The sequence below is a fragment of the Notechis scutatus genome, chromosome 2 (assembly GCF_049901735.1).
Source record: "Notechis scutatus isolate UNSWTSFEM ecotype Mainland chromosome 2, rNotScu1.2, whole genome shotgun sequence".
Classification (NCBI taxonomy): Eukaryota; Metazoa; Chordata; class Lepidosauria; order Squamata; family Elapidae; genus Notechis; species Notechis scutatus.
This window is the reverse complement of record NC_142010.1, coordinates 247,716,244-247,737,819: the sequence shown is the minus strand read 5'-3', so window position 1 is coordinate 247,737,819 and position 21,576 is coordinate 247,716,244. Positions and strand designations below refer to the sequence as shown.

The 21,576-nt window shown below is 36.8% G+C and overlaps 1 protein-coding gene across 1 annotated transcript in view; it reads left to right on the top strand.

The window, feature by feature from the left end:
* The window catches only part of WDR70 (WD repeat domain 70), a 124,820-nt gene that overhangs the window by 23,901 nt on the left and 79,343 nt on the right, over window positions 1–21,576 (top strand). Inside the window, exons 6-9 of the mRNA XM_087958505.1 lie at window positions 5,004–5,063; window positions 5,357–5,490; window positions 6,410–6,563; window positions 9,735–9,811. Of these exons, the coding sequence (XP_087814631.1) occupies window positions 5,004–5,063; window positions 5,357–5,490; window positions 6,410–6,563; window positions 9,735–9,811 (425 nt within the window). The remainder of the gene's footprint in view (window positions 1–5,003; window positions 5,064–5,356; window positions 5,491–6,409; window positions 6,564–9,734; window positions 9,812–21,576) is intronic.

The following is a 21,576-nucleotide window of genomic DNA, read 5'->3' as shown; positions in this document are numbered from 1 at the left end:
GCCATTGAAGTCGATGCTATGACCTGTGGCTTTCATGTGTTGGACAGCTGAGATTCTGCTGAAACGTTGCTATAACTTTAAAAGCACAACTACAATGACATGGGAAAATACCCGAAAAAAGCTGAATATATATATGTATGTATGTATGTATGTATGGCATTCAGCTTTGTTCGGGTATTTTCCCATGTCATTGTAGTTGTGTATACATGCACCCTGACCAAAGTACTGACAGCCAACGGCTTCCACAAAAGCAAAATTACCAGCTTGATCCACAAAAACACACTGAGACATAATAGAGACCCAGAAGATGAACAGACCTATGGAACAGCTGTCCTGCCCTACATAAGAGGCACTACAGACAAAATTAGTAAGATACTACATAGACACCACATCAAGACTGCCTTCAAAACAGACAGAAAAATAGCAGCGATCCTCAGAAACCCCAAAGATAAAATTGACCTGGAAAACCAAGGCATATACGAAGTCCCCTGTGCATCATGCCCGGCCACATACATTGGACAGACCAATAGAAGAATAAGTACCCGCCTGGATGAACACAAAAATGTAGTCAAAAAGCTGGAACACACTTCCTCACTAGTCCAACACATGGAAGCCACAGGTCATAGCATCAACTTCAGTGGCACCAAAACCCTAGCCACTATAGAAAACCCCAGCCACAGAATCATCAGAGAAGCCATAGAGATTGAAAAAGACCAGAAAGCATGAACAGAAGAGATGATTCCACCAGACTGTCAATCATTTGGAAGCCTGCACTCACAAACAAAAAAATCTCCACACCACAAGCCAGGCAAACACCTGGGCACAAACAGATCCCCCTGATACCTCCAGCTCAAACACACCCCAACCAGGCACCCAGATGAAACCTAGCTTCCTAACTAATGATAGCCGTCCATTTACCCGGAGCCAAGCTGCACTAAAGGCCTCCAATAAAGTAACACAATGTTGCCAGCCAATCAAGATACAAAAAGAGCCAAAAAACAGACAGAAGATATTAGAAACACCAATCAAGCAGAACACAGCAAACTCCAAGACCAATAAACACAGACCAAGACTCTCAACCAATCAGGATGAAGAAAAAACCATTCTGGCACAGCAATAGGCTGCCCCAAATTCAAATCTGAAACCACTGTAAAAGCCTGACTCACAGATGAACACTATACAGAAGCCTGATGATGGCAGATGAGATTCTGCCAAAACGTCGCTACAACTTTAAAAGCACAACTACTATGACGTGGGAAAATACCCAACAAAGCTGAATGCCATACATGTAAGTACCACGAAAACTTAAGAAAACAAATATATATATATATATATATATATATATATATATATATATATATATATATATATATATATATATATACACACACACATATACATATACATATATATACATACACATACACACATACACACACACACACACACACACACACACATACAGACATTGATACCTTGATACTGAACCACTTTGAAACTCCTGAAAATTGGTACTCAATGCATTTTGATGTGAAAAATTTGACTCAGTTTTCATCGTTTGTTTGGTATTCAACACACAAGCTAGAACTTCTTGTTATCAGCTGCCTGACTCATTCCATTATTCCTTATCGGGGAAAAAATGTTTAGCACTCATCATTTTTGATACTCATTGCATCTCCTGGAACCATTTAACAATGAGTACCGAGGTATCACTGTGTATACACACCCACACACATACACCCACACAAACAGAATATATTTGTAGCACTCTTCACAACTCTGAAGTGATATAAAATATAATTTGGTAGGAATATATCAATGATAAGTTATTTAGTAAATATTTATAAATATATTTACCTTTTAAAATAAATCTATGAGCTGCTGAACTTTAAGGAATGCAGCATCCTCATTGTTTCTTTGGGAATAATTGGAAGGCAAGTTGCACTGAAGGCAAAAGAAACCATCAGCATTGTAGGGATGCAAAAAATCAACATATTTGGAACTTTATCCTTTGCTGTATCAGATACTGAAAGCTTTAATTTTAAAGGGGGGGGGAATCACCCTTTTTGCAAAACCCCAAATGGAAATACTGAACTTTTTTCATAAATGGAAAGATTGCAGATTTTGGGGTTATACTTTTTACAAAACTTAACCCTCTTTAACTCTTCTGCTTTCCAAGAAGCTATTTCATCATAATAACATCAGGCCAATAAATAATTCAATAATAAAAGAAGGAATAAATAATAATTCCTTCAAATTTATTGCATCTCTACCAGAGAAACATTTTTGAGGGGTCTAACAGATTTTAAAATATTTTTTTCCTGAACTAATTGAATTTACTCACAAGAAACATATTTAACATTTACTTAATGTCTGAATCCATTGATTAGGCAAAAGGACCCCTTAGTTCTCTTTTCTAGACTTCTTATAGATTGTCCACATTTATTTTTGTCATTTAAAAAGAACTATTTTTATGAATAAAAATAAACTAGTCTCAATAAAAGCCTTTTCCAATGTGCTCAGTGCTTCTGGAAAATGCTGCAAGGGCAGCAGTATTAAATAGTTCTTATTTTATATGGAACCTTTAGTACTTTTATATAAATAACTCAAGATAGCAATATATATAATGCTCCTTCTTCCTATTTTATCCACAACAACAACCAGGTGAAGTGGGTTGGGCTGAGATAAAGTGTTGGGCCCAAAGTTGGCTTTCATGTTTAAGGTGGGACTAGAACACCCAACTTTTCATTGTTTCTGAATATTAGGAATGAGTGAAGGGCTAAGATAGAGTGCTTTGCTGAAATTAATGAGGTTTATGATAACACTCAGAATCGTATAAAGTGCCTTCTGTCACATGATACATCACTTCTTGCAATATACTATTTAAATATTTTCTTTGGATCCTCAAATGTTTTCTGATGTTCTTAATTTTGTGGGAATGAAACCATTGGGCACATCTCAAATTGTAACTGGATTTGTGTTCATATATAGGCAATTTTGGGGGCGGGTTTGGGATATTTATAATATATTTTACAATTTAGGACTTTTAGTGATATTAAAATAGAATGGGGTCACATTATGATTCTTCATAAATATTTGGCTGTTTTGCAGAGATGTTATGCCAAGACTAGTCCCTTGAGGTTGTTATCTTAATTTTGATTTTGATTAAACAATTTTAGTTGTTTGGTTAAACAATTTAGGAATCCCTTGAGTTGAATGGCTAATAATCTCTCTCCAAAAAAGAACTTCAAGCAGTTTGGATTTGGAGCTCCAAAGGATGGATCTGCACATTTTTTTAATGCAGCGCAGATAGAAAAAGCAAATGCTACTTAATAATGGGCTAAATGATCCAGCCTTTTGCTACAAAGAGTTCAGTTAGCTTGGTCAAAGATACCCTAATTTTCCTGTGAATCTGATAGATCTCTTTTCCCATTTCCTTTCATTTGCCCCTTAATTTTCTTCTTGGTTTCCTCCACATCCTCAGTTGTTCCTGGCACTAAAATATTTTGACCTTTCTTGTGCTAATCACCCATTTGCAAATAATTACATCCCATGGTCACTGTACCAAAGATGGATAAATTGGTGAGCTAAACTTTATTCCTTTAAATTAGAAGTGTTATGGCTCATGTATTTTTTTTTCTAGTTTACATATTTTTTCCAAACATTATTCTAAAGTAAAATAGAAACAACTCTGTGAAAATATGATACAATAATCTTTTTATCAATTAATGGGATTTAGACCAAGCTTGGCTCACGGTGTTGGATAAGCTTGGCAGATAGTATTAAAATCAGCAGTAGAATTGGCTGCATTAAAACGTTTCAAAATTTCAAGTTTTTTCTGTAGAAGAAAACTATTGGTTCAGTCCTCCTAGCTCATTTTAGGTGTTTAAGAATTATCTTGTATGATACATTTTCATCCTAACCCAGATATAACCGGCATTTGATTGTCAAAGCTTATTGCTACTATTTACAAACATTTTCCAGAATAAGATCTTTACTCATTATAGCAGAAGCATGTAAAACCATGAAATCTTCAGAGGCAGTTTTGAGAAGTACTTTAGTATCTAAACTTAGCTTAGCTAAAATAGTAGTAGCAATAGCATTTACACTTGTATTGCTCGCCCTTTTTCCCCCTGAAAATGAGGCAGACCGATGTATCGTGTTATACGCCGATATATGTTAAGCCTTGGTGAATGCTGCTGGGATCGGGGATCAAGGACACAAATGAAAGAAAGAAGGGAGGGAGGGAAGCAGCGAAGCCTGTCCTTCTCTCTGGGTCAAGCTCTGTCTGATGGCTCTCTCGCTCCTCCACCAGCACAGGAAGAAACTGCTTCAGAAGCCTGGGGGCTTCCTGAGCGCCCGTTTCTCCCCCCCCCCACCGCCGCCGCCCATGCACCCACTTCGGTGCTCCGTTCTGCCTGCCTGCCTGCCTTGGGTGAATCGGAACAGCATTGACACAGGTAAAGAGGCGAATGGTTGATTCCCAGTATTCTCATGTGAAGCTGCTCCCAAACAACCAGAAACTAAAGCAGGCATGAGCAAGCTGTGGACACACTGTGAGATTGAAGCGCGGGGGTGGGAGTGAGGGTGAAGCAGCGCTCCTAATTCCCTCTTATGAAGATCGTATTATAAACTGTGCGTATTATACGCCGATAAATACGGTATATATTGTTCCATAGTGCTTTACAGTACCCTCTGGGCAGTTTACAAGTGTCAGAATGTTACCCTCAACAGTCTGGTTTCTCATTTTACCAATGTCAGAAGGATGGAAGGCTAACTGAACCTTGAGCCAATCAGGATCGAACTGCTGAATGTGGGCAAAGTTAGCCTGCAATACTGCAATCTAACCACTGTGCCAAATCTGTGGAACTTGCTTCTTAGGCAAGTGGAAGAGGATTTTTCCTGCTGTAATTTTTCCTTTCTCCCATTTCTAGAATTATTGTGGTTATATAGATGTTATATGCATACTTAAATATTATTCAGAACAATATTATTTATTTTAGGATCCTGTGAAGAAAATTCCCGACTCACATGAAATTACTCTCCACCATGGCACAAAAACAGTAAGCATCTTGATATTTCCCTTTCTTATATTTCCCCAATACAATTTAAATAGGTTTAGGATAGAATATGTTGAACTTGAGAAGAAAATAAATTATGTGAAAACAAGAAGAAGGAATTGAATCCAGGTTCATAAGAATTCATAAGAATCCCGTTAACTGGCCAAGAGAAAAAGAAACCACACATAAACCTATATATATATGTGCATTCTTGATTTTGTGTGTGTGTACATATGCATATGTATACTTAACAAATCAAGTTGGTTCACAGTTCATTTTCACATCTTGCTTTATAGGTCTCTGCTTTAGGATTGGATCCATCGGGTGCCCGTTTGATAACTGGAGGATATGATTATGATGTTAAATTTTGGGATTTTGCTGGAATGGATGCATCTCTTCAGGCTTTTAGATCTCTGCAACCATGTGAATGGTATGTCATGATGCTTTCCCCCAAATATATTGATAACTTACTGAAATAATATGTGGGCCAATACCTTTGAGATAAAAATATAAAAATATGTAGCCATATTTGGAAGAATAACAGTAAAATGACAACTCAATTTATGCTGTTTATTTCTCACATATTTATATTTTTAGGTCGTAAAACTCGAAGATACTTATTTGTTTCTCAAGAAACATTTAGAAATAAGAAATTGTCAAAAACAATAGTCATTGAAATTGTAATGGGGTTAGGATTACAAATAGTTTTAAAATAGAAATATAGAATATTTAAAAAGTGATAGCCTCCAAATGGGTTGTAATGATAGCTCAACATATCTAGAAGGTACTCCATTGCAAAGCTGATGTAAATAATTGATATTAAGTTGGTTGTTTATGAGATTGAGATGAATCACATGGATAGCATCATTTTGTGAATTGTGGAAAAGAGCAGGAAAGAGAAGAAAAAAGATACCCGTATAAGTAGTCCTCATTTAGCAAGCACAATTGGAACTGGCAACTCAATCATTAAGTGAAATGGCAGCTTAACAAAACAGCAACCGTGCTTATGATCTCACTTCAACTTTCCTTTGCTTTATAGACCTGCAAAGGTTGTAAATGTAAAGATTAGTTATAAAAGTTACTTTTCATCACTATTATAATAGCAAGTGATCCCTTAATGAAGCAGTCACTAAACAAGGACTATTTTTATTTCCAAAAAAATGGATCAGAAGTTGCTGTACATCTACTAAAAATAGATTTGTCAATTATTATTCAACTTGGAAATATTTCATATATTGCCAAAATGATATAAAATAGAAAATATTCTGCCATTTTTTAAATTTTGTAAGCACGGACTTGGCAATTTTGTATATAATTGTTAGTATTTAATTGGTTCTGTAATTTTTCAGTCACCAGATAAAGTCTTTGCAGTACAGCAGCACCGGAGATGTCATTCTTGTTGTTGCGGGTAATTCTCAAGCTAAGGTCCTTGACAGAGATGGCTTTCCTGTAATGGAGTGTGTGAAGGGGGACCAGTATATTGTAGACATGGCAAACACTAAGGTAAGAAGATAAATTTAGAGCTGGAATAATGTAATATTAGATATTTTTGTCTCATATTCTTGTGAAATATTGTAACATTCATTGAAAAATATTGTAACATTCATTGAAAACTACAAAGCATATTTTTCTAAAATAAAGCAAACAGGTAATGTTGTTTTGACTACTGCTACATTCATGTCAAGAGCTCTGAAATCCTTTGAGTTGAAAGGATTGAATGATGACATATCTGCTGCCCAGGGATGTCCAGTTGGGGGCTTCTTTCATGTCTCTGTTAAGTTGCTCACCAAAGTGGTATCCATCTACCTACTCGCAGTTTCTTGTTTTCGAACTGCGGGGTTGGCAAGAATAAGAGTGTATGATGGGAGCTCCCACAGCAGCAACTGGGTCTCGAACGCAAGCCTACCTATTGTCAGCCCAGCGTCCTAACCTCATGAGTCAACACACTCCCTGTTGTTTTCACTAAGGCATAGTTTTATTGCTCATATAGGTCCACCAGATAGTTGATCACAACCTTGCTACATTCATGTAACTGTATACAAAGTTAGAGCGACATATTGTCTCTTGGGAATTTAAAGTTTTGGGTGATCTCTAATTAACTTACTGAAAGTACAATAATAAAAACATCTGAGAAGGAAATAGTAATGGGCAACTTCAATTGTAGTCACATGGACTGACAAAATGCATATTTTGGACTTAACAAAGACAACAACGTTTTACATACTCTAAATCAGTGATCCCCAACCTTTTCTATGCCGCGGCCCGGTACCGGCATCAGCTGGGCGCCGCGGCCCGGTACCGGCATCAGCTGGCGCCGCCATCTTTTGATGAAAAAGTGCTTCCGGTGACCTCACGGAAGCACTTTTCATCAAAAAGATGGCGTCCGCTCGGTGAGCTTTTCCAGGTAGAAATGGCTTTCTACCGGAAAAGCTCACGAGCGCTAGCGCCACCATCTTTTTGATGAAAGCGTGCTTCCGGTGAGCTTTCTACCGGAAAAGCTCACCGGAAGCACTTTTTCATCAAAAAGATGGCGGCGCCAGCAAGCCAGCGGCCCGGTAGGAGTTGTTCCGCGGACCGGTACCAGTCCGCGGACTGGTGGTTGGGGACCCCTGCTCTAAATGATTGAGCCTTGAAACAGTCAGTCTGGAAGCCAACATCACTGTTAACATTGGCCTTAATTTTCAGTATTAATTATAGTCTTGTCCAAGACCTAGATAAACTAATTGGGAGAAGTGTTGATAATGCTATAAACATAAATATGGATGTAAATGGTGCTTGCCAATAAAGCCTATCTCTCACACACATTTGACTGTAGAAGAGCAGATCTGCAAAAAAATTAAAGGATTGTTGGAAGTAAACTTGAAAGGAAAAATTAAAACGATCCATCATCTTAACAATGTTTGGAGATAGTTCAGAATTACAGAACTAAAAGAGCAGCTCCAAAGTATCCCTCAGATCAGAAATGTTCCAAGAGGTTCAGAAGGACACCATTCTCAAATCAAACATTTATTGTCAATGTACAACATATTGAAATAATTGAAATTGAAATAATAACAAATGAGCAAAATCAAATACTAATAAAGCCTAAAGGACTTTTTCAGAACACGCAATTCTTGCCGGAATGTGGAAAACAAAAAGGAACACACACTTTGGCAAAAAAAATATATACAAAGATAAAAGATATTCAAAAAAGAAAGAAAACAACAGGGAGTGTGTTGACTCATGAGGTTAGGACGCTGGGCTGACAAACTTGTAAGGCCATTGGATCACTGGCTAATGGGTCTGGCATGGAAAGAATAGTAAAGAGCAGCATTGAAGGGAAAGTTAGGGTTGAATAAGGAGTTTTATCTCTTAATTCTGTACAGGTAGACCTTGACGTAGAACTGCAAGTGAGACTGGAATTTCTGTTGCTAAGCAAAGTGGTTGTTAAATAAGTCACGCTCAGTTTCATGACCTTTTCACGATGGTAGTTAAGCTAATCAGTGCAGTTTTAAATGAATCATGGACAGGGGTGGGATTCAACCGGTGTTACTATGAGTTCACTGACTACGTTTTACATGCTGCACGCGTGTGTAAAAAACCTTAAGCTGCCGCCCAGACAGCTGAAAAGTGCTGTGCGCGGGTGCACAGCATTTGAAAAGCCACTTTTTCCCTGCTTTTTCAACCTCAGCTGTGCTGCGTAAAGCAGCTGAGGTTGGAAAAGCAGGTGGGCCAAACAGCAGCAAACACAGAACCGGTTCAGTATCTGCTGCTCTTCAGAGCTATCGGTTCTATAGAGCCGGGCAGAACTGGTAGCATCCCATCCAGCTTTTGCTATTGATATAGTTTGTTGGAAGCCGGCTGGAAAGATTGCAAATGGTGATCACATAATCTCAGGGATGCTGCAACCATCGTATATACATGCGGGTTGACAAGATTTTGATGATGTGATCCATGGGGATACTGCGACAGTCATATGTGTGAAGACTGGTCATAAGCCACTGTTTTTAGTGCTGTTCTAACTTTGAATAGTTGGGAGATGAATGATTGTAAATCAAGGATTACCTGTAGAGATATTTTGAAAGTATAACTGAGAGGAAGATAGAGCAAGTTTTCATTTCAGGTTTCCTTATTAGATACTTTTATGAAGGTAGTTAAAATAGTTGTGTTTTTACATTGCCTTTTCACTAGAACTTTTTGTTGCTGATAGTATAAATGATTTATATAGATTCTGAGTGGAATTTTAAAAAGTAAGAAATAACTATGGAAAGATATCAATGCTTGAGTACATGAACAGTTGCAAGATTATCCTCCTTATTCTAGTTTTCAATAACGTTTGTAAGGGTATTGGATTTTTCATTTGGGTTGGAGGCACTAAGGTGCTTCCAGATTGAAAGGATTAGCAGGTGACATCACTGTTGCCAGGGGGATGACTAGTTGAGGGTTCCTTTCATGTCCCCAGCAGGAGCAAAGGACAGGAGCTCACCCCACCCCATGACAGCACTCGGGTCTCGAACAAGAGCTTGCTTCTGGTTAAACTAGCATCCTAACCATGCATGCCACTGTGCTCCTACAAAATATTGGATAATAATTATGTTTGCTTGTTGCAGTATTTGGAAAAGAAGAGAACAAATAAATTGTTTGGTTAAACAGCTTATTATGTATTATATTTACATCTCCTGTTCCTCATTCTAGGGACACACAGCAATGCTTAATTCAGGCTGTTGGCATCCAAAATTAAAAGAAGAGTTTTTAACATGTTCCAATGATGGGTAAGTAATTTTTCAAGTATTCAAAAAGTAAACTTTCTATTTTGAATTCCTGCCATTTGTTTACTTTGCAGAATTTAAGATGTTTACCAACTGGGTAAAGGATACTAATTAGCTCTAAAGCTAGTTTATGAAAGATTCATATGTTATATCTCTTAATTTTGGAAGCTCAATTCATATTTAACAGAAATATAAAGGCTAGGCATAGTTAAGAAGAACTGCTACCTATTTTGTTTATCTTTTGCTTAGCTTCTTTTTCCTTGATGTAGTTCTTAGAATTATTCAGTAATTATTATCAATAGAAATTATTGCTCTAAAATAAGATATGTAACCTTTTTAGGATTAAATATCTTGGCTTTCAAATAATATTTCAAGCTGCATTCTTAAAGGAGTCCATGTGGGTGTTATTCTGCTAGTTGTAACCAACTTTAGGGGGTGGTAGACATCTCTGCTTCTTTAAGCGATTGAGCCAGTTTTGTCCAAAGATGTTTCCGTGGCATATGAAAATATGACATAACTCCACAGCGCAAAGCATATGGCAAGACACGGAATGCTATTAACCTTCCTACCAAAGGGGTACCTGTTTATCTACTTGCAGTTACATGCTTTCAAACTGCTAGGTTGGCAAGAACTGAGGCAAGTGACAGGAGCTCACTCTGTCTCAGAATGGTAGGACTCAAACTGCCAGAGTTTAGACCTTCTCCAGTGGCTTTTAAGCCAGTGAGCCACCATGCCTCTTGCATTCTTAAGGAATAAATAATAATACTAATAACAACAACAACAATAATAACAATAACAACAACAATAATAATAATTTCATTTTCATTTAATAAAAATTAAAGCAAAAAATAATACATATTATTATCCTCCTTGAATTTAATAATTCAATATTTTCCCCCTCTGTCACATTAATAGTGCCTTAAAGTAAAGCCTTCTTTGAGTTGATTTTAATGACATCTTAGCCATATCCATCTAGTTTTCTAGGCAAAAATATAGAAATATTTTTAGAATCTAGAAATTTGAATGAATGTGGTTTGCCATTGCCTTCCCTCAGAATATTGTTGCAATTTTCTAATCTAATCTGCAACCCTAGGACTTCTAGTTAGATTCTAACCAGATCTGAATCTTCTTGAGATTAAGCATGTCAGCCTGGTACTTCTCCCTGCTGTGGGTATTCACAACTTCTACTTCAGCAATGTCCAACTGCGACTTTAAGACTTCTGGACGTCTCAGAATTCCCCAGCCAGCAAGATTGGACACCCTTGATCTACTTGGTGGAAAGTTTTGGAGAGCAGGTGGAAGCCAGAGCCAAGGCTTCAAGGGAAAAGGTCATTGTAGTCCTCAGATTTCATATAATATACCCTTACTCTGTCGGTGATTTCTGCTCCTGTTTTAGATTGTAGATTTGAAAATTAGGTATTATGCCAAAATATGCTTTAAAATTATGATTCACCATACTATTACAAATGGCTCTTGCATTTAGTTCTCGACATACAATAGTTCATTTAGTGACTGTTCAAAGTTAACAATGACACTGAAAAAGTGACTTTTGGCCATTGCAGCATCCCTATGGTTGCATGATCATAATTCAGACACTTGGCAACTGACTCATATTTATGATAGTTGCAGCATCCTGGGGTCATGCAGTCACCTTTTGCAACCTTCTCAGAGTCAAAGTCAATGGGAAGCCAGATTCACTTAACAACTGTGGCAAGAAAGATTATAAAATGGGGCAAATTTCACGTAACAACTTAGCCCACTTAGCAACATAAATGTTGAGCTTAATTGTGTCAAAGACTGTAGTCCTTTTTAATTCTGAAGGACCTTTTGAAATACACAAGGGCACAAAAGAAAACTATGAAGTTGCTTGAAATGCAAGAGGAAATCCTTCAGACAGGAGTTTTCCATCACTGAGTACTTATTCTTAGGTCTTTATGACCCAATTATTTAAAACTCCCATGATAGGAACTTAAAGAGATTGATGTTTAGACAATTAAAGCAATAACAGAATCAAATGTGTCTGGAGGATTTGTTATTGTTTCTAAGCCCAATAAGATATTATGAACGTTCTGTTCTCAGCAGAAAAAGACAAGAAAATTCTTAACGTTTCAAAACCCATTAAGTTTCGAACTAATCATTTTGGTCACTTAGGGTTACAAGCATTAAGAATGTTATCATTGCATCAATTTAAAACTTAGAGTTTCTTTTCTTGGAAGATGGCTTTTGACATTGGAAAAAATATATATAAATGTCTAACCTTTCCTGTTTTTTCCCCCTATATGTTTGGTAGTTATACCAAATATGGGTTCATTTCATGCTGCATCTTTTAGCCTGCTTAATTGTGTAAAACTCATGTAAACACGAATGGATATATAGTTTTATTTCCCCAAACTCCAAGCTGCTTTACGTAATAAAAAAAAACATTTGAAGCAAGTCACTGCTAGCAGTAAGATTTGTATGTTCACATGCCAAAAGTTAGGACTTTAGGTGCAGCGGTGCATTACCAGACATTTTATAGATTAACAGGAGTAATTTGTCAGAATGACAGAATTACTTTTCATGCTAATTGAAGTGAAAACTTACTCAGACATTAATTGTACTTTAACAATGGGTTTTCCAAGCACTCTTTCACTGCGTGTGAAGTTCTTGAAAGGTAGATGTTTTTGTTGTTTTCCAAGTTGCAAGTATTTGGTTGTTTGGCCAAATAAATAGAAGGCTATGTAATCCTGCCACGGATTGGATATAGATATGGGGAGAGATTTTCTTGGAGAAAATCTGTCTATGTAATCACTATATAATCACTAACCAACTTGAAGGCACATAACCAATCAATCTGCCAACCAAGCCAGCCACACAGAATCTGCCTGCTGCAAAAGATGGCATAGGGTACAATTTCATATTCCATACTACATTTAATTTTAAGCTACATGGAAACCTGAGAATCCCCCCCAATGCTATATATACACTGTGGCATATTGATTTTTGTTCAAGCACATTGCCCAACTAAAGTATGTTTTAGGTTTTTTTATAAATAAATAAATAAAAAATGTTACTGCATTGTTTAACAACCACAATCCTAGAACAATCAGTTGCCATCATTAACTGAAAAGTATGGATTGTTAAATAGAAGGGATCCTAGGTAAAGAGTGCTGGGATTCTGCATGGGAGGGTGGGGTTGGAGGTCCGGTACAGGCCGTGTGCAAGTTGGGGCACTGCAACTCCCCCCAGATTATCTCCCCGCCTCATCTCTGCCTTTTTGGGCCCCCTGCACAGTGTGGCTAAAGTAGTACCTATATATTCAGTACAGTGATTATCCTAGGGCTTCATAACACTTTTTTAAAAAAAAAAACCCAGTGAATGTTGGCATTCAATAAAGACATTGCACAGTTTTTAAAATTGATTTTCTTAATCTGAATCTCTTGAACTATGTAGACGACTCTATTGAATATAGTACTGCTGGGTTATGGAAAATCAAAAAGAGTTCATAGACTTTCAGGCAATATTTTAATATTTCATAACAAAATACCTTACATTGGTTAGAGGGAAAAATTAATTTCTTAGCAGCTTTTTTAACAAGTAAAGCTAAAGGTATAATTTCATAAAATATTTTAATTCCTTCTATAAAAATATGAACGATTTCTCTTAGACATATGATAATTAAGGAGCTCTTAAACGGAATCCAGGGCAGTGTTTGACTTAAATGTGATTTATTTGAGATTTGTAAACTTTCTTCAAATTCACAAGAAAAAAAGTTAGGTGGCCCTCATTATATCTTGCAGAAGGGAATTTCTCAGTTCTGTGATGTTCTAATTATCCTAAACCTCATTTCAAATCAATCTGGCATTTTGAAATTGGGGAGGGAAACTTCTCTGTGTGCCACCTTCCTTTCAGAAAATTAAGCAACCTCTCAAGCTTTTCTAGAAAATCATATATTTGGTTGTGATATTTCAGCATTACATGAGATGAATGTTTACTTAACAATTTTATGTCTTAGTTATGAATAAATGCAATTATACATTCATAGCATCCTGATAGTGAATGGCATTGATCACAGTTTATGCAGCATTGTATGTAGAACTTACAGTAGTCATGAAATGGGCTTGCAATATCTGTATTCATCTCATTTCTTCAACTGTTGGCAGTCACTGGAATTTATCTTCACAGAACTAAAGATTTGTATTTCTGTATCCTCCTAGTGATGGTGATAAGACCTTTTCTGTTTCCTTTTAACTAAAAACATAAATATACAAAATTGAATGCTTGATTTATATGTTTCCATTAGTTGCTTCAATGTTTCATGGTTATTTTTCACAGCATCCATTTTCTTTTTGGCTACGTGTTAGTTTTTGGATACCGAATTGTTTACAACAAATGTTCTTACATATGCTGACTGCTGGTTGGTGGTGTTCATATGCTGTGTAAATATTAACAGCCTTTATGTTTTTAGAGAGAGAATTGGTCTCCTAAAAATTTCTGGTTTCCATCACTTTCAAGAATAAGAACTCCAAGGTTATTCCCAAAATCTCTGTTTTTCTTGGCAGTTTGCTTTCTGAGTGGCTAATGGAAACAAATTCACCATATTCTTTTGGGGGATATATGTAATGCCCGAGGAAATAATGCATTGTTATTACAGGTAGCCAATAATCTATGAGACATGGGTTCGTTCTGAGGAACAATCAATTTATCTTATTTATTTTTTTAAAATGTAACTATAGTTTTGAGTGTTTGTTTAAGAAATCAGTGAAAAACACAAGAAATCAAATCAAATGAGTGCATATTTTTTAATAAATTAACAAATAACTACAATAGAAAGATGTTCTTAAAAGCTACCAAATGTCTTTGTAAAATATATCATAATCAGTTCTATAACTATGGCAACTATAGTTAGGAATATGGGCTGTTTTATATAGGTAAAATATTTGAACAACACAGAGTTCAAATATTATCAAGTGCTATACTAAAACCAAACTGAGAGAGCTAAGAGCTGGGTGGGACAGGGATGAGGTCTTCATATCCCATCTGCTACCTATTTATATTGGCACTATATTCTCTGAATCACTGTAATTATTTATTTATAAATGAGGCAGTTATTAATTATAAGGCAGATATTTATTTAATAAATGAATAAAGTAATAAATGTATAAAATATCTACAAGCAGATGCTTAGATTGGGAAATACAGATCCATATTCCTTAAGAATTTTTCCTCTCTTAAATGCTTTAAATTCAAATTAATGTGTGAGTGTGTATCAGTAGTCTTGAATTAAATCACACGTGCGCTAGAGATGAGGAATCCATGAAATTCCCAAGTAAGCTGTCTCTTGTCATTTATCTCACATCTTAGTTTGAGCAATAGAAGAGTATTGTATCCCCTCAGATTGTTGTCTATGGAGATTCTCAATCATCCAGGTCATGACTGTCCCGAAGGTGCTTTTTCAAAGGCAACTGTACTGCCTTTGTTTTTGCTTGGAGACATTTCTCTTCTCATCCAACAAGCTTCTTCAGTTCTGACTGAAATTTTTTCAATCAGAACTGAAGAAACGTCTTGGATGTGAAGCAAAACATCTTCGAGCTAAAACAAAGGAAGCCCAGTCACTTTTGAAAAAGCACCTTTGGGACCTTCAGATTGTTATGTGAGCAAAAAGCAGGAGCATCCTAAGTGCTAGTCTGGTGGTCTCCACATTTGTAACAAGACCAGCATATAGTGGTTAATATTTCATTGCCATTGCACCCTGAAAGTGATACCGCCATAAATCCTATCATACCAGTTCCATACCTTGTTAAGTTCTACTGTTTTATGTACCTAAAGCTTATGGGCCATTCAATCTGGCAGCAGCTGAATTGTCATTAAAAAAATAAATAGCATTCCTATCTGATAATGTGGTTTAGGAAGAAATATTTATTGATTAGTTTTGTTTCTAATATTTTTCTACTGTTTGGTTCCAAACCTTCCTAGTGCTTTATAACGAAGTGATAGTGAAGCCTTCTGATTCCAAATCAGGCTTTTTATGCTGGAAGTAGGACAAAATATTGCTATGATGAAACATGGGAAATAAAAAACCTTTTGTGTATGAAAGGCTATGCTAGTGACCTCTGTTTAACTGAAAATCCGTTTCTTTACTACCACTGTGTAAATGTGTAATTTCTGCCCAGTAATGAGTAAAAATGCTGAGAGAAGCTCTCACTGCCTGTTCCATTAGGCTATATGAACAACTTCTGTCCTAGCAGGTTGCAATAAGACTTGTAACTGCTAAGCATTAGAGAATTGGTAAACCGCTGTTTCTCTCCTGTATTTTTTTCACCACCACCATTTTTAGTCCTGGATCAAAGACTTTATTTTCTTAAGTCCCACCAATTGCCCTGTGAAAGGTCATGCGGCTGACCAGCAATAAAACTCCAAAAGCCACTTTTTCTGAGAAGGAAATTTCACGGTTTACCTGCTTTCTATTTTTATAGCTATCGTTTAAGAGGTTTAAAATGTCATTGACTTAATCCTATAGTTGGACTATTTCTGAGTCCAGTCTGTATTATTGGTTGATTTAGCCTCTGAGGGCTGACTAGAAGGATTAGTGATGATATCTCTAAATTGCTCCTGATGCTGTTTAGCTAAAGGACATTTAATAATAAGTATACAAGCTAGGTAAGAGGAACAGTCATTTTCTGTTTGTTTATTTATTTTGAATAGGGAAGAGGCAGAAAACCAATTAATAGCTGTTTATTTTTTTTTCTATATTTGTGGCCAGCAGGGGGTGAACTTAAGTTAGAAGTTATCATGTAGTGATAACTTTGGTACTAGCTCTGTATTAGTTAAATTGAGTGACCAAGGTAGTTCTTTGGTTAAAAATCACTCAAGAATTGGTATTAAGCATTTGGAGCAAATGAATAAGATAGATGGAGGAGAATCAGACTTCAAGCTGTCTGTTATTGCCTACATAATTATTTATAGTAAATAAGACTGATACTTGCCTGTATTATGAAATAATTTAAGATGCCATCTATACCTTTACCAATAAGTGGTTTTAGTATAAGATTGAATTTTTCAAGAAGATGGAACACTAACTAGCTCCTTTCACACTTTCTAAATTATGCCAATTGAAAAGATGGTCTAGGTTTTGGCACAAATGATCATTTGGTCCTGTGACTAAAAGTCCTTTCCCCAAATTAAAATGTATGAACAGAATGTAGTGCACTATGTAATGTAAAGTGTATTATCAGATTTATGTATAAAAATGCAGAAAATTTGCAACAGCATAATGAAGTGACAATGTCGAATAGAGAGAAAGAGAGTGGATGTCTTATAAAACAGCAGTATTAGACAATATAAAATGAGTTGTGCTTTATCTGGCTTTAAAAAGGATATTGCAATTTAATGCTTATGAAGAGAGTTTGAGCCACCTGAATACGTTTAGAACTGAAAAGAGGCAGCTGAAAGTGATATTATCTTCAAATCCCTAAAGGGAATGAGCTTCATGCTGCTATACACAACTCATTCACTCCTTCATTTCTACTTTTGCAAAAGTAGATAACAGAGTTGATCTCGGAACCTAGGACAAGTAAAGTTGGAACAGCAGGCTGGTTGTATCATGCTGCTACCCATTCATGCTGTGATTTATTAAACTACGAACATTGTTTTAAAATGCCATATGAACATGGCTAATGGGTTGTCACTGAAGAAATAAAAGAACATCTGAATTTAACATCCAAAAGCTAAAATTGCAAACCAGAGACATTGCAGACACCATTTCTGTGCGATCAAAGTTTTAGGCAATAAATTATAGCCAATAGCTAATTTAAGCTAAAACTATTCATAGGTTCTGACTGATTCTATGGAAGGCTAATCTACCATAGTTAACTTGCTTTAATGTGGAAAGCATTCTGAGGACTTTCTGCTGACCATTGATTTTGTGCATATTGCAAATAAACCAGGATTTCAGATATGCTGTGTGACTTGGCCTAGTTATAAAATAAAGGAAAATGTAGGGGAAAACATATAAATAGTCTGCAGAACTGAAAAGTTTGGAATTTTATGAATGCTATCTTTGTATTTCAGGTTAGCCCAGTGATATTCCTGCATTGGTCAACATTCACTTTTTGAAATTCAATAATAGGCAGAAGATAATTTATGGGATTCCCAAATTCTGGAGCTTTCATATGAAACCAAAATGAGAATAACAATTGAATTGTCAAGGAACTTTGGTCTATCTGGCTTTTTTCTTACTATACGTGATGATTTTTCTTGTGAATAAGCAAGATGGAACTGAGCGCTATTAAATTCCCATGCAGCAGGTGTTCTACGTCCCTAGCTTCTCTCTTCCACACCCCACAGCCCCCCTTCAGAAATAGAACTGCAGCCAACCTTGAAATGTAGCAGTCTTGTGTTTTGTGATTTGTCATCTGAGTCAGTAGTGTAGTTTATCTTACAGCTGGTTTATTGTAGAAAAATCCTTTACAGGATCTGCCTCTTTCCACCTCTTAGCTGCTCAGGTTAGTACTTGGACAACTTTTCAAAACAAAACATGTTCTGTTCTACTTCCTAAGGCTGTCTTAATAATACAACTGAAGTTAGGTTTTCGGTTTTCACTGACACATGTTTTATATATTCCATTTTTACCTCACTTTTCTCTGAAGAATTTAAGGCAGCAATGTCCTCATCTCCCGATATTCTGTCTTCATGTTAACCGTACGACAGGGGTGTCAAACCCAAGGCTCGGGGGCCAGATCCATCCCGCAGGGTGCTTAGATTTGGCCTGCGGGACTGCCTTGGAAACAGTGAGGGACCAGCCTGGGGTGCCTTCTGCCAGCAAAAATCAAGAGCTCGGGAGGGCCATGTGCAGCCCTCCTGAGCTCCGTTTTCTCTGGCAGAGGGTTGCAGGAGGCCATCACAGCTGAAAACGGAGCTCGGGAGCCCATTTTCACTGGCAGACTGGTCAGGCCACCACAGGCGCCCCAATATGAGTGACGTCAAGCTGGCATCCCCACCCTGTCAATGCCCACCACGTCTCCCCAAGATCAAATACAATCCCGATGCAGCCCTCAGTGAAATTGAGTTTGACACCCCTGCCTTATGAGGTAAGTTAGGTGTAGAGATGAGAAATGGTTTAGTCTCATACAGTTTTTTCTACGTCAGTGGAAGTGGAACCTTAACTAAAGGGTGGAATTATACAAGTGACACATTGGGGCTATGCATGCAGGTAGTCCTCAACTTATGACCACAATTGAGCCCAACACTTCTGTTGTTAAGTGATACATTTGTTAAATAAGTTTTGCCCTATTTTAACACCTTTCTTGCCACAGTTGTTAAGTGAATGACTGCAGTTCATAAGTTAATAGTCTGGTTGTTAAATGAACTAAACTTTGCTTGTCAGAAGGTTAAAAGATGATCACATGACTTTGGGAGACAGCAACGGTCATAAATATGAACCAATTGCCAAAAATGTCAGAACCTGTCACTTAATTTTGATCACATGATCATCGGGATGCTGCAAAAGTTGTAACTGTGAAAAACAGTCATAAGTCACATTTTTCAGTAGTGTAACTTTGAGCAGTCACTAAAAAAATATTGTAAGTCAAGGACCACCTGTACTGATGAGAATTTAAACTTTCTTCGTTTTTTGACCCACTAATGAATAATGGCATCATAAGCTGCCTTTTGCCAGTTTTTATCCATCTTTGGAGGTTCTCAAGCATCACTTGTAATTGTTTTGTCATAACCTGTTCTGAACAGTTGTTTTGAAGGGCATCTCTGGACACTTTATAACTAAAATAATGCATTTTAACTTGAGAGGCTAAAATTATGCTTAGGAATTTTTGGCATGTCAAACTCGTATCTTAATATTTGCTAAATACTCCTTTACCAAGTTGGCATTCACATTGTTGGAGAAATATAGAACACTCTATTTTGACATAGTCTTATCTTGGGAATACAATTTAGCTAACATCCCTATCAGTTGACTTGATGGCTTTAGTGAGCCTTTCCATCTAAGAACATGAAAATCCTGCTTGATCAGGCCAAGGCATATCTTAGGTCAGTGCTTTGTTTCTCATAGTGCCCAACCAGAAGCTTCTGCAGTGTTCTCAAGCAGAAAATAGAGAACATGCTTTCATCCCACTGCTGTTCTCCTGCAAGTACTATTTGAAGATCTTATCCCTAATCAGAAGGTATCATGGTGAGAGAGCTATCTGTAATCCTACACTACCACAATATAAAGTGTGGTCAAAGTTTTATCTAACACATGAGGTTAGGTAGACATTTTGGTGAAAGAAACAATATACAAAACTCTGTACTGGCCGTATCTTTAATGAAAACTGACATTTACTGTTTTTTGTTGGAAAAAAATTCGTGAACATTTAATACCATAATGTTTTAAATGCACTTGCTTTGGCAGCAATATTTGTTGATGAATCCCGAACATTGTCATAGATATATTTTGGCTCATACTTTACAACTGCTTTACTTGATGATATTTGGAGGCTATCCATGAATTGCTGTCTTCAGGTTTGACTACACATTTCAATTTGAATTAGGTCAGGATTTAACTTGGCCATCCCCAAAAGCGTCCTGCTTTAGCTATTCTGTTGTAGATTTTGTGGTTTGTCATGCTTTATGATCCATATGTGTTTAAGCATCACCTTGTGTTGCTGATATACTCTTATGGAGTTTGCTAGTACAATTGTTCCATCAATGTCTGACAATTGTCCAAGTCCTGAGGCTACAAAGCAGTTCCAAACATTTTATTCTATGAAGTAGGAATAAGGTTCTTTTGTTGGAATACTTGGAAACTGCTTCTGGAAGTTGTGCTTGATTTGATTTGGATTTTGGATTTTACCAATTAGATAGATTTGTTGATATAGAAATGGCTAATTTATACTACTATGCAGGGCTGGGATTCAAATTTCTTAACAACCAATTCTGTGGGCATGGCCTAATTTGTGGGTGTATCTTTGTGGTCATGTGACTGGGTGGGCATGGCTTGTATGTAAATATTGTAAATATTTATTTAAATATTGAATTTTTTATTTAAAAAAGAGCAACTTTTACCCAAAATCAGGCAAAGCAGGCAGGCAGATTGAGTTGCTCACAGAATCACAGATTCACTCAGCGATCTATGTTTCTGCAATATGCTGCCTGAGTCCGTCACATAAAATTTGCTTGCAAGCAAACTCATAAAATTTGCTTGCAAGCAAACTCAGAAAATTAATTGACAACACACCATGTATGTAAACACTGAGTTTTTTATTTTAAAAAAGCAACTTTTATCCAAAATCAGGCAAAGCAGGCAGGCAGATTGAGTTGCTCACAGATTCACTCAGAGATCTATGTTTCTGCAATCTGCTACCTGAGTCTGCGCTGAAAAATAGAAGCTTCGGTCCTAAGGAAGATTCAATTCTGCTTTTAGATTAGCTAGAAAGCAAGAAATCCAACTATGTCCTGCTTTCTAGCTAATCTAAATCTCCCAGCACAGCTGACAGTCTGAACAGCTGGTGGTCAGGGGAAAAAAAGGAAAAATAGCAACTTACCAAAAATTAGGTGAAGGCACAAGGCAGGCAAGTTGGTAAGGAATGAGTGGGAGGGGAGGGCCGGGCCGGGCCAGCCAGTGGTGATTTGCCAGTTCTCCAAACTGCGCAGAATCGTAACAACTGGTTCTATAGAACCAGTCTGACCAGGTACAATCCCACCCCTGCTACTATGTAAAAGTAAAAAGTTGAGATTGGATGCTGCTATCTTATTTTACTGTAGCAAAGGGAGTCAGGAGTCAATGCCTTTTCTTT